This window comes from Lethenteron reissneri, chromosome 47 (genome assembly GCF_015708825.2).
Source record: "Lethenteron reissneri isolate LAM-NWPU_2019-01 chromosome 47, ASM1570882v1, whole genome shotgun sequence".
Lineage (NCBI taxonomy): Eukaryota > Metazoa > Chordata > Hyperoartia > Petromyzontiformes > Petromyzontidae > Lethenteron > Lethenteron reissneri.
In genome coordinates, this window is record NC_083825.1 from 3,905,408 (window position 1) to 3,919,324 (window position 13,917).

The following is a 13,917-nucleotide window of genomic DNA, read 5'->3' on the forward strand; positions in this document are numbered from 1 at the left end:
GACGCCAACGCCGCACAACATGCGTTTGAAAACCGAACCCACGCCAGCCGAAATGTGCCACCGAGCGAGCAACGATTTGGGGACGCACGGTTCGACGCGCGCTTCCTTTTCGTCCCCGTCGCCATCTTCGCTGCCGCCGTCGTCGTCGTCCGTGCCGTCATCCTCGACCGTGAAAGCTCACCTGGCGGCCTACCTGCAGAGGCAAAGCCTCCAGGTGAAAGTGGAGAGCTCGGGGCCCATCACGGTGCTGTCCACCCTGGCCGCGTCCGTGGGGATGGACGGGGAGGAGGACAAGGGGGCCACGCTGTCGGGAAACTCGACCCCTGCCAAGCAGCCGCCGTCCATCCTCAGCAGCTTCCTGGAGTCCCCGCTCAAGTACCTGGACACGCCGACCAAGAATATCCTCGACACGCCCACTAAGAAGGGCCAGGTGGACTTTCCTCCGTGCAGCTGCGTGGGTGAGTACGGGACGCCGTGGGAGAAACGGAGTAAAGCGTGCGTTCGCGCGGCGGCGGGCACCCTGCCAGCAGCAGCGTCTCTTTCCGTGTCAGTGTCACCGTCCACAGGAGGAGTCGGCGTCGTGGATAGTATACGTGTGGGCGCCGCGGTGGGGAGATGTTAACTACCTCGCCTGGTATACAGGAAGTCGTGGGTTCGATCCCAACGCCTGCTGTATATTTGGAGTTTTTATGTTCTTTCCGTGGTCGCTTGGAGTTTTCTCCAGGTCCTCCGCGTCTTTTCCCTAAACATTTAGAAACATACTTTCAGAGTAATTTGGCTACCGCTGTACATTTTCACTTAATACGCCACTTCGTTGAGGCATCGTTTGCGGCCAGGTCGCTTACGAAAAAGAGCTACACAGCTCAGTGGGGCCTTTACCTGGTAAAATAAAAACAATTGTTTGGCGTACTCCCCACAGGGCCACGAAGGGCAGGCGCCACATCTTATGAAAGTGTAGACTGGCGAGGGGCCCGTAAGGCCACAGCGGCACAGGAGGATCCCGCGAGGATAGGGCAGGGTGGCAGCGGGGGGCCGGACCCGTGTGAGCAGTTGGGGCCTGTCTCGTGTAGGCGGTCGGCCGTTACTGACGCGCCGCGTCTCTCTCTGGCGCTGCCGCCGCTGCGAGCGAACGGCTCCAAGTGGGTCACTCGGTCGACGCCGCCCAAACGGGGCGCCGCGCCACGGAGAGTTGGGCGCTTGACAAGGCCCAGCCTCTCTCTGTGTGCGTGCGCGCGAGTATGCACAACGTGTTCGCACGCGTGCCGCGTGTGCGCGCGCATACAAAGACAAAGATCCCCCGTATAGCCTTAACAGACTGTAGGGGCAAGTGCTGTTAGCGAGCACCTATGAAGGCCGGAACGGTACACGAGGGGGTGGGTGGCCAGCACCACGCCCGACCGCCTTTGTCTCTCTAGTGGCGATGTTTACACACCGCACCAGGTACTCATTTCAGGCTGAGTCGACCTAGGGGAGGCCCAGGACCGGTTCAGATAATCGTCACCGGTGTTGGCCGTGAGCGGGAATCGAACCCGGGTCGCCAGGTTCATAGCACAGCGCGCTAACCGCTGCACCACCGCTCCCCAGCACTACGCCTGGCCACCTTTGTCTCCCCAATGGCGATGTTTACACACAGCACCACGTTCTGATTTGAGGCCGAGTCGACCTAGAGAAGGCCCAGGACCGATTCAGATAATCGGGGTGTTTGCCGTGAGCGGAAATCCAACTCGGGTCGCCGGGTTCGTAGCGTTGCGTGCTAACCGCTCCACCACCTCTCCCCACAAACGCACATACCCCCCCCGCACACGCACCTATGTGTTCACATGCACAAACACACACTATCACGTGCTGAATTCTCGAGCTTTGCAACTGAAACCATGTGTCCCTTTTAGCTACCACGTGCATTCATAAATCGTGGCGTGCAATGACGATGGCAGATAATAGCTGGACCCCCGAATACCTCTTTTCCACTGGCACATCCGAGCCGAGCCATGACCAAACCCCATGGCATTCTGTCAATAAGACATCTGAATCTGGCCCGGAGCCAAGCAGGTCCAGAGGTGGGGGGGTTAACGATGGATTGTGTGTTACGTCAAATGGCCTCACCATGTCACCGAAACACTGCATGTGACATTTACAAATTATGCTCTCGGAGCACAAAGTCAAAGATCTCCAGTATAGCCTTCACGGACTGTTGGGGCAAGTGCTGTCAGCGAGAACCGATGAAGGTGAGCACGGGGCACACACCCATATGCTTGGCGTAGATTTGAAGCTGTGGCACTAAAGGCAGTTATTGCCACATAGTGCCCTCTGTCGACAAAACATGAACACAGCAGACATGCACAGCAGAGACACACAGCACAGATCCAGTAGGGCTTGAACAGAAGCAGGAGCACGCAGACACAGAAATTGATCAACGTTCCTGAAAAGTAACAGAAAAAGGCCTGGAAATGTTACAAGCCCTGCTGATCCGTAGCTAATTTCCTTCCTGCCACCCGTGTTAAACGACCTGTCACCAATTAAACTGGTGCCAATCAGCAAATCTTTCACGGTGCCGTTGGCGTTTGCAGGTGCTTTTAAATCAGCCGGAGCATATCCATTATTCAAGAAGCCACCTCTGGCATCAAGCTGTGTTAATGACTACGGCCTGATTTCTCATCTGTCATTTACGTCCAAAGGTGTGGCTGCTGGCTTATCTTCAAAGCTAAAATCTAAAACACTTCAGTCTGGTTATAGCCACAGCACCACCTTCCACAGGCCGCTCTGATTAACATGAACAGTGTTATACTTGTGAATATGGACAAGTAGGTCATGTGCCAGAGTAGAGATTAAGTACCACATAAGGTGTATAACGTTAATTGTGGCGTTCACATAATTCACTTTGGCCACATCAATCACTTTATGCCACCTCAGGTATTACCGACAGGTGAAATATCTGGTCTGGACTCATGGCCTACGAGAGACCATTTGCCATACAGTCCATTTTAGGTAGTTTCTGCAGCCTTTCACATCATTGCATTGCCTTTCCCGTCATTGGAGCATCTGGGGACGGCCCATAAATGGATGCCATTGCATGTTTCTTATGTATCCCGTTGGGTCTTGTGAAGAATTCAGAATTTGTATCGAGCTCGCGTATGCAGTGCGCATGGCTTTCCACAAGGGCTCCATGTCAGGCCCCGTTGTGCTCTTTGCGATCTGGGCAGTTGTCTGCGCGACAGTTGCTGACGCGAGGAACGCCATCCCACACCGGGCTGTGTTCGCCCCATCCTGCATTGGATTGGATGGATGCATTTAGGCATTGATGCTCATCGCCCAATAACAGCCCAGAGCCATCGGTGGAAATTCCACAATTCTGTGTTCTGGATGAGTCTCTCCAGAGGGATCAACCACTGTTGAATTCTCCACAAAGTGGTTTCTTATTTTATCGACCCCCTGGAGAGGTGATGGACTGAGTCGACCCCCGACCAGGATTTAAACTTGCGACCTTCAGATTGCAAGCCGCTCGCTCTGCGGCTGAGCCACCTGGCCAGTTCATGGAACTAACTACCCCGTACGATCCTTCTCGGACACCGTGATCAGCGAACTCCCGTCTGCGGGCGGTGCAACCAAACCCATCCGTCTGGTGCCACCGATGGAGCTGTCGTAAACTTATCTCAACTTTCGTGACACAGACACCCATTACAAGTTTGGCCCTGTGCTTCACTGCCTGGTGTTAACTCGGACCCCCGTACATGTTTACATTGGGTCAAGAACATGTGGGCAGTCGGCCCGGGGCGCAGTGGGTGGGGGTAGTGGAGGGGGTGGGGTGTCAGTGATGGTGAAATGATGGGAGGGTTGAAACTGCCTTTCAAGTGTTTCGGTCAAAGGTCATCAATACTCCCGGCAAATGTGGGTGTGGGAATATGTATGAGACTGGAAGCATGGCTCGGTTTAATTGTTGTATATACATAACGTCGTCGTTCATGCAAATTCCATCTTATAATGAAATGGAGCCACAGATAAACGGGAAGGTAACAATTGCCCAAGCACTGCAATCCCCTATATATTAAGGTGTTTTCAGCCACCTAATGAGTGTTTAAACATTTAATTTCAAGGGGTACGCAATGAGCATGCTTTAAGAAAAAGGAGGGGGGGGGGGGTGAGGGGTGTTGTATATGGTTGAAATCTGTGTGGCGAATATCTGAGCGCGGTGTGACGACGATGCGCGATGTTTCAGATCAAATCATCGAGAAGGACGAAGGGCCCTACTACACGCACCTGGGAGCCGGCCCAACGGTGGCAGCCGTACGCCACCTCATGGAGACGAGGTCAGTGGCTCAAAGCCTCACGCGGTGTTTGTACGGGCCCACCAATTACCGCCCCCACCCCCCCTTTTTCCAGCGGCGCGTCAGAGCCGTGCGGGGGGGTCGCGCTCGATGATCCCGTGGAATTTGGGATGTTTTGACCCCACACCAGTTACATTGCACGGGGTTTTTTTTAGCTATGGGAGGAACACGGAGAAATCTCACGCAGAACGGGCAGAAGAACGTACCAACTACACGCAGAGACTGTGCCCCCGTCGGGGATCGATCCCAGATCCACTGCGCCCACTCTATATTTTTCCTTTTCAAGACCGCGGTGCTATATATGTAGATAAATGTGAAGTTATTTTTTCGTTAATTGTGCTTTTGTACACGCACGGCTGTCGCGACAGCAGTAGGATTTCCAAATAACGGTGTAAAATATCGAGGTGGATTGATTGAGTTGCCGTTTTGAACCACATTGGTGGCCAGGTTACCGTCTAATGCACTTCTGTTTGGGGAACGTGGCCGGCTCTCTCTGCAGGTTCGGTGAGAAGGGCAAAGCCGTGCGGATCGAGAAGGTGGTGTACACTGGGAAGGAAGGCAAAAGCTCCCAGGGCTGCCCCATCGCCAAGTGGGTGAGTGAACTATGAAACTATTTATAAACTACATATTATTTTCATTTTACCAGATAATGCCCACTGAGCTATGTAGCTCCTTTATCAGAAGCGACCTGACCGCAAATGATATATCAACGAAAGTGGCTTATCTCCTGGAAATTCATAGCATCCAAATACTCTGATCGGATATTTCTAAATGTGGAGAGAACAACCGGGAGGACCCGGAGAAAAATCCACGCGACCACGGGGAGAACATGCAAACTCCAAATGTACAAGCGTCATGGTTGGGATTCAACCCACGACCTCATGTATGCCGTGCGAGATAGATAACATCTCGCCACTGGCGGTGTGGACGGGAGAAGATGTGGCCGTCGTCGTCCTATTCGCACACACGAACCTCTTCCGGCAGCTTCTTGCGTGGAATTGCGCCGCAGAGTTTTTTCATTGCGAGCAAAAACGTCTTAAGGATGGCCCCACTGCGCCCCCTAGGGTGCATTTTTGTTTAAGGGTTTGATTTGGCAATTGAATTGATTTGCCAATCGAAGAGTGAGAGCCATATGCGCGATGTGTTGCTTAAGTTTGAAGTGTATTTTGTTTAACTAAGATGATAATCTTTAGTAGTTAAAAAAACGTTGAAAAATGTTGTTTGCATGAAGTGTCATCGGTAAAACAATGATACCAGTGCAAATGTTTTTTTAAAGCTTAACAATTTAAGCCAAAGCGTCGTCGCATAGCCAGCAATATTAACAGGGGGGAGACGTGGACATGACATAATTAAAATGACCTCACTTCGTATCGCGTTGTATTTTAAAATCAATCCAGAACAAAACCGTTTTGGATCATCAACCAATTTGTCTGTATTCGTGAGTGCCATCCCATCGCTGGCCTGCCAAGTCCTGCGCCTAGTGTGGCAGGTATGTATATTAGCAAGCGTCGGTGCTCTGCAAAGGGGCCTGTGTAAGTGAGCGGTGGCTGTGGCGCGGGGTGGGGGCCTGGCAGGTCCTGCGGCGTGCCAGCGAAGAGGAGAAGCTGCTGTGCATCGTGCGCGAGCGTGCCGGTCACCGGTGCGAGAATGCCGTCATCGTCATGGCCATCATGGCGTGGGAGGGCGTCAACCGGGGGCTCGCCGACCTCCTCTACAACGAGCTCGCCTCGACGCTCAACAACTACGGCGTGCCCACCTGCCGGCGATGCAGCCTCAACGAAGAGTGAGACCGATCGTCACGCAATGCGCGTTGCTTAAAAGTTCCCCGAGTTTTTAATGATTTTGTTTTACCCCAGGTGAGAACTCGAAGAGAGAGAGAGAGGGAACAGGAGGTGTAGAAGGCTCATTTGCAAAGAGCGTTGACCTGGTAGCAATTCGATAACCATCTATTAATTGCTTTTTCGATTTGCTCGGCTGCATCAGATGGTGGGAGGATCTTGCAACAGAAATGTGACCAGATTATGACGTGGCCTAATCCAACATTTTTTTTACGAATCATACTACGACGGTGATTAAATAAACAAACGTTTGACAAAATTGACGCTGCTGGGCACCAAACTGACTGAGTCTCGTTGTGCGCGTGTGCGCGTGTGTGCGTGCGCGTATGCGCACGTGTGTGTGTGCGCGCGTGTGTGTGTGCGCGCGTGTGCGCACGTGTGTGTGTGCGTGCGTTTGTGTGGACTCGTCGCGTCTGCCCCTCCTCCGCGTGGCCCGCCCGTAGCCGAACCTGCGCCTGCCAGGGCCTGGACACCGAGACTTGCGGAGCCTCCTTCTCGTTCGGCTGCTCCTGGAGCATGTACTACAACGGCTGCAAGTTTGCGCGCAGCAAGTACCCGCGCAAGTTCAAGCTGAACGGAGATGACAGCTCCAAGGAGGTGCGCGCGCCAACGGCTGTCGTCCCCCTCCCTACCTTCTACCCAGAGGTCGCAAACGGGTTTTGATTCCTTACCCGTACCCGGCCGCACCAGGGTCGCAAACGGGTACCCGTACCCGGCCGTACCCGGGTAAGGTACGGGTATCGGGTACCTGATTGCGACCTCTGGGATGAAGCCATGTTGCAGGCGTGGGTGGGTTGATTCTAGGAACTTGAATTGTGAGAAGAGACAAGACGTTGGGAAATGAGTGACAAATAGTTACTCACTAGTGACTCACGGCCTACCCATACCCGGCCGCACCAGGGTCGCAAGCGGCTACCCGTACCCGTACCCGGCCGGGTACGGGTAGACGGGTATCGGGTATGGTACGGGTATCGGGTACCCGGTTGCGACCTCTGAGGCGCGGTGATGTGACCCAGCCCGTGGCGCGTTCGCCGCTTGTGGCGGCGGTTCGCGGTTTGAATCCAGCGGCTGCCCTGATTCTAACGCTGCGGGTGCATGAACCGTAAATGTACGCGCCGTCTGCTTGCACGGTGGACGTTGAAAGGGTCCCTTGTTGTCATTCGCAAGAGAAGGCCAAGCTGCGTCGGCGTGGGTGGGTCACCGAGTTTGTGTTTTGCGGCGATAGGAGGAGAAGCTGGAGTCTTACCTGCAGGAGCTGGCAACCCACGTGGGGCCGGTGTACAAGCAGCTGGCCCCAGACGCTTACACTAACCAGGTATTGCACATGCCACCCACACGCACACCAATACCAATACCCGCCATTCGCCACTAAGTGACGGTGACGTCACCACGGTGCTTCTAACAGGCCAGGTGCACTTTGAGGCCACGTGAAGTGTCGAAGGCTCGCTGACAGGAGGTCTCGGGACAGACCCAGGTGACATGGGTTGGCTGACTGAGATGACTGGTAGATGCACTAGCTGTAACCCCTACTGTGCCAACTTGCTGTGTTTTAGCCACCCGGCGCTCCACTCATTGTTGTGAGCGTCGCTCCTCTGCCGTACGTTGTTGCTGGAGGGCGACTGCCTCTAACTACCCAGTAGCGTCCTTCATGAGCCTCTTCCATAGAGGCCAATCTTGACACCGCTGGTACCAGTCGTGCCCGTTTAGCCCCCTCTATGCGGCCTAACAGAAGCTGCTTGAGCATGCGGTGGCTGCGCATGCGGGCTACATGACCCAGCCAATGCAGCCTTGCCACACACACACACGCACACACACGCACACACACGCACACACACGGGAAACGTGGGAATTCACGCATTGTGATGTTGAGAAAGGAGCAGCCAGCGCCAAGGCGTGGTGGCTCTGGCAGAGGGGGGGTTGACTCAGCCCGCTGTTCGTCACTCGGAGCTTTCGTTTATACGGCAAGGCATGGCGCGACGCCGACACACCACTGCCGCCCTCTCCTGGTTAGGTGGAGCACGAGGTATCCGCCCCCGACTGCCGCCTCGGCCTGCAGGATGGGCGGCCCTTCTCGGGCGTCACAGCCTGCGTCGACTTCTGCGCCCACGCTCACCGCGACCAGCACAACATGCCCAACGGCAGCACCGTGGTACGCTTGCCAGTCCCGCCGGTGTCACCCCACCGCCCCCAATCCACCACCCCTCCCCCGTGAAAGCAACCCTGACCACCTTGCAATTTGTATTTGCACGATTTTTACAGCGCAAGGCTACTATCACAGAAGTGCCGTTTCACAGACGACCGTAGAATGTGGTGGTTTCATGGGAGGGTCGGTGGGGGGTGACGCTGGTGTCTTTTTTTTTCCAGTTGTGTAACTTGAGTGAATTTATTAAATTTACAACATTTGGGTCAAGTGCTGCTGGCGTGCGCGCGTTCCTTTTGTACTTTTTCGAATAACGTCACGGGATCTCCCAACGTCCTCTGTCAACCGGACGGGCGCTTAGCGTGTTTATATACACACACGCCACGCACGACGCCACGCACAACGCCACGCACAACGCCACGTATGCCCGCGACGCCACCAGGTTTGCACGCTGACCAAGGAGGACAACCGGGCGATCGGCGTGGTGCCGGAGGACGAGCAGCTGCACGTGCTGCCGCTCTACAAGCTGGCGGAGCTGGACGAGCACGGCGACCCCCACAGCCTGGACGAGCGCATTCGCACTGGCGCCATACAGGTGAAGACGGCGACATGCCGGTCACGTACAAGTAACAGTAACAACGGTCACACACTGGTATCATGCGGGTAACATACCTGGTGTGCGCGCGTGCGCGTCTGCCTCGCCATTGCAGGTGCTGAGGTCGTTCCCGCGCGAGGTCCGCATGCTCGCCGAGCCCGCCAAGTCCGGTCGCAGAAAGAAAGCGGAGGCGAAGCGAGCCGCCGCGGAGAAGCAGCAAGCGGCGGCCGCGGCGGCGGCAGCGGCCGCGGCGGCGGCGGCGACGGCATCGCCGGTTCAGCCGCACGGCCTTCCCAGTGCGGCGGGGGGCGACGTGAGGGCGGAAAGGTCGCAGGTCACGCCGGGAAAAGGCTCCAAGCATGGCGGCGGCATGGGCGGCATGGCCGACGCGCAGTCCTTCACGTCGCCGCAGCACCACTCCCAGATCCAGCAGCAGCTGCAGTTGGCCGCCCTCTCTGGTTTGCAACACCCTCTCCCCTTGACAAACACGGTGCAACGTCGCGTATCCCCGACCGACGCGTCGTCTCCCTGACCGATTGAACGCCCACACCCAGTGCCCGCAGGAACGCATTTCTCCGCGTGGAAAGCAGTTTGCGCTTTTGTAGTTGTGAGGTAACCAATTTGCGCGCGGCGTAAGCTATCGTCTACGGATGTTCGCATATCTCCTTTTCACGTAGTCTGCCCACACCTCATTGCCCAGCGAGTTGGACATGTGACGTGTGCTGTATGCGGAATCGATCCGGAGGTCATACGTTTCTTGAATTGGATGTCCTGCGAATGTGGGAACAGAAACGAGGGGAGGGAATTTCCAAAGTTTGAGGCATTCGTGAGAAAATCAGGAAGAGATAGTGATGTGACCTGTGTACAATGTGGTGTCTTGGACACTTTGTGGATGAGATGAAACCGTAATGTAGACGCCTCCTCGGCATGTGTGGAGGAATCAATGAGTGTGTTGGTGGGGGGGACCTGCAGTGTGGTGTTTGAACATGGTGTGGATGAGACGAAGCGGTCTAAACTTGCTAGGCCGATTCATCACCATGCCGAGGCTCCGGTGGCGGCCGCGAGTCTTGAGTGCTGAGGGCGATTGGTTTCTCCGCGGTGTCCGATTCAGGCAACGGTCCTCAGCAGCTGGCGGCGGTGACGCCTCCCCTGTACCACGCGGCGGTGGACCCCCTGGGGCAGTACGCCGCGCTGCGCTATGGCGCGCACACGCCGGTGCCCAGCCCGCACTCGGCGCTTGCCTCTCCGCACTACCAAGGCACGCCGGCCACACCGCCCTACCCGCACGCCGGGCTCTACCCGTCGCCGCAGCCGGACCCGGCCCTGCCTCCGTACCACCCCTCGTACCACCACGCCCACCACCAAGCGCAGCTCATGGGGGCGCGGCCCACCCTGCCGCCCATCCACACGCTCATGCACCAGCACTACCCCTATCCCGCGGCAGCGTCCGCGCCGTCCCCTGGCTACCACGGGTACCAGGGTGCCGCTTTCTACGGCGCCTCCCCATTCGCCGTCTCGCCGCACTACGCCGAGGATCCGACCAGGGCGGCGATGGGCGGTTACGATCTGGGCGACGAGAGGGCGCAGGCCTACCTGGCGGCCGCGGCGGCCGCGGCGTACCACCCATCGGTGTCCCCGTGGGCCGGGCAGCTGGCGTCGTCTCCGCATGCCCACCACTCGCACCACCCGCACCACGCGCCCGGCGGCGGCTACCACCTGCAGCAGACGCAGGGCACGACGACGGAGCTGCCGCCGCCGCCCCCCCACGTGGCGTCCTCGCCGCTCAAGGTCGGCAGGGACGAGGCCACGCCGACCAAGAGGGTCAACGGGGTCATCAAGGGATTGGGCGTTGCCGAGGGCTGCCACCAGAAAATGGGCGACGGTGCGCACGCGGCGCAGGGTGCCGCCTCCCAGGTGGGCGCCGCTCACCAGGACGACCAGGAGGAGGTATGGTCGGACAGCGAGCATAATTTTTTGGATCGGGAAATTGGCGGCGTGGCCATCGCTCCCGCGCACGGCTCGGTGCTCATCGAGTGCGCCAAACGCGAGCTGCACGCCACAACGCCGCTCAGGAAGCCGAACCGCCGCCACCCGACGCGCATCTCCCTGGTCTTTTACCAGCACAAGAGCCTCAATGTGCCGCGGCACGGCCTTGCACTATGGGAGGCCAAGATGGCCGACAAAAAAGCCAAACGAGAAGCGGCGGAGATGGCCGAGCTGGAGTCTGCCAACCACCCGGCGGCCGAGGGGGGCGGCGGCGGCGGCGGGGGGCGGCGGCGGCGGCGGCGGCGGCGGCGACGTGCCGGCGGCACCGTCCGCCGAGACCCCCGTCAGCCGGGCGCCCTCCCCATCCTCGTTGTCGTCGTCGGCGGCGGTGGCGGCGAAGAGGGTCAAGGTGACCGAGGTGAAAGAAAACGTGCTGGACTTCCTGGACTTGCCGCCGATCTCGTACGCGATCAAGGAGGGGATCCCCACGCTGCGCGCGCTCTCGCACGCCACCTGTTCCGTGACGACGGCGCACTCCAAGCCCTGCACGCACCTCTCCGGGAACTACTCTCACTTCGTGTGAGCGGTGTGGGGGGGGGCACCGCGGGGGGGCACCGCGGGGGGGCACCCCGTGGCGGCACGCGTCCGCTCGCGTTTCACCGATGTCCGCGCCGGCTCGTCAGATTCGTCGCCGTTTTTTTTATCAACAAAAATACACACGTGCACGAACACACAAACAAAAACATTCTCTCAAGTTTCTCACAGGTTGCTGTACAAGTATTGAATTACTGGTTGTAAAACTGAATCTCTTGCAAAACGTAAAAATGGCAGCTTTAGCCTGGAGTCGGCATCGACTTCTGAACGGCAGCTAACAACGAGACTCATTGGCACGCGACGTGGCACCACTGCAGAAGCAAAACAACAACAAAATTGTTTAAAATGTAAGAAAAAAACTTCAAATGTGTTTTATTTCTCGGGGATGGTGTCACCGCGTCACGGGTGCTTTGTGCGTTTTTTTTATTGTATTTTTTACATTCGGTTTCTTTCACATCGAGGAGCCTCCTCCTCACTTTGGGCTTTCGCCACAATTCAGGGGTGGAGTGGGGTGGGGGAAATGTTTCGGAATTACGGGAGAAAAAAATTAACCCGTAAAAAAAGTTTTTCACTATAAATCCTTTATATGCGTGGCGGCTAGAGTCCTCTCGTCCTCTGGCTTGAGATGGCTGCCACCTACGGGTCAGATGATTGCCTGCCACCATTAAGCAATTGGTAATTAAATATAATTTTTTTTTCCTAAAAAGTGTAAAGTTATGGAAAAACAATTTCACGAAAAGAAATTGTCACGCACAACGAGTCTGTGTGCAAAATGTCGATTGGATCACGGGAAGTGGGTTAAAAAACGACCGAAAGATTTGCACGGTCGCAAGCAAGCAAGTGAACTTAATATAGAGGATTTAAAAATGATTCAATCCTTGCAGGCGAAGGCGGCCTAGGAAGAGCTATATCTGCAGCCTCGAGTCTCGCGACTCCATCTGGGTCATTTAGCGTCCCCCCACGCAGGCTTCCTGAAAGATATGCAACGATTCCGTCGCGGCAAATTACAAACCCGGCGTGAAGTAATCGCACCAGCTGATTTAACAACCTCCGCCAAAAACTCATTGGGAAACGTGTCTAATTGCAAGCTTACTACTGTACGGTCCCAATTACAAAACAACAATACCTTTTTAAAATACACCAGCAATTAAACTGCAGACAGATGCTGCGGGGAATGCGAATGAGGCCACGGTTGTTGTTGTTGGTGATGGTGGTGGCTGCGCCTACGAAGCTGCCGTTGCAAGCGGTGGCTGGTGGATAGATTTCGGTGCTGGTTGCTTTGTGATGAGAGCAAGAGAGAGTGGGGCTCTTCCTGGCCATGCCTGCCAGGTACAAGATTTGGCTTCTATCAAAAGGATCTCCTCCTCTCCTGTGAGCTGACGATCTATTTCGACCGCCCATTCTGAATCGCAAAGTGACGGTGTTGCCAGTGAACGAAACGAAACAAATTCTACAACTGCAACCAATATTAAGACCTGCTTTAAACGTGAAATGTCTTTAAAAAAACACACACGTCGGAGGTGACATTTTAAACCACCCGATTCCACGCAGCGGTGCTTAACGGGGACGAGGGTTACGGCGGGGACGGGGTGCTACGTTTGCCGGTGCTCGTGCGGAGTCGGGAATGCCGAGTTTTCGTGGTTCTATGCAAGCGAGGCGTTGGGTGTAGCCGTGTTGGGGGGGGCGGTGGGGTGTGGGGAAGGCGGTGGGGGGGGCCGTGCGCTCACATCGATCGCTGCCAACCCCCCCCCCACGCTCCTGGTGCTGCCTCGTGCCTTCGAGGTTCACAGGCTCCCACTTACCCCACCATCCCCCCCCACCTCTGTCACCCGCGGGTGTTACTTCACTTCTCCGTCATCACCGTCGGCGGTCGTCATCATCATCATCGGCCGAGATTGCCAAGCGTCTGTTTTCATTATGTTTTATTTACTGTAGGCGACGGCGATTATGACGTCTACCGGTCAACAACGGTCATCGCAAAGTGTGTGACGCAACAAAACTCTGGTGCTGATCGGTCACTTTTGAAGTTGGTTTACATCAATCCGGTGCGTTTTTATTGGGTGTGCGGTTTGCGTGTTTTACCTTTAGCCTAGAAGACTTCTTTTTTGTCGTCGGTGAGGTGGGGTTTTTTTTTTACACATGTAAAATTGCATATAATAATGATATTGTGATTTTTTTTTTTACTATGTTTTGTCGAGGGATTTTACGATTTTAAAGCAAAACAGGCACGTAAACGTTGCTAATTAGGGTGTTGTGCGTGCGTGCGTTACAAGTAAGCGTATATTGGGATTTTCTAAGATTTCTCGAGTTTGCTGGATGCTATTGGTGCTCAACATCACAGGGACTTTGACTTGAGGAGTTTCGCGACACTGTCTAGAAGAACTGCGTTCATTACAAAGCGATTTTAATTTACGTTCAGTTGGCGGGGGGGGGGGGGGGGGG

The 13,917-nt window shown here is 55.8% G+C and overlaps 1 protein-coding gene across 1 annotated transcript; it reads left to right on the forward strand.

Moving 5' to 3' along the window:
* The first annotated feature begins 19 nt into the window (after positions 1-19).
* On the forward strand, positions 20-13,917 carry LOC133354339 (methylcytosine dioxygenase TET3-like). The gene is made up of 10 exons (XM_061571098.1): positions 20-458; positions 4,214-4,304; positions 4,822-4,915; positions 5,897-6,105; positions 6,604-6,757; positions 7,386-7,475; positions 8,172-8,309; positions 8,743-8,895; positions 9,011-9,353; positions 10,007-13,917. The coding sequence occupies exons 1-10, from the start codon at positions 20-22 to the stop codon at positions 11,677-11,679; spliced, it is 3,384 nt and encodes a 1,127-aa protein (XP_061427082.1). The 3' UTR covers positions 11,680-13,917.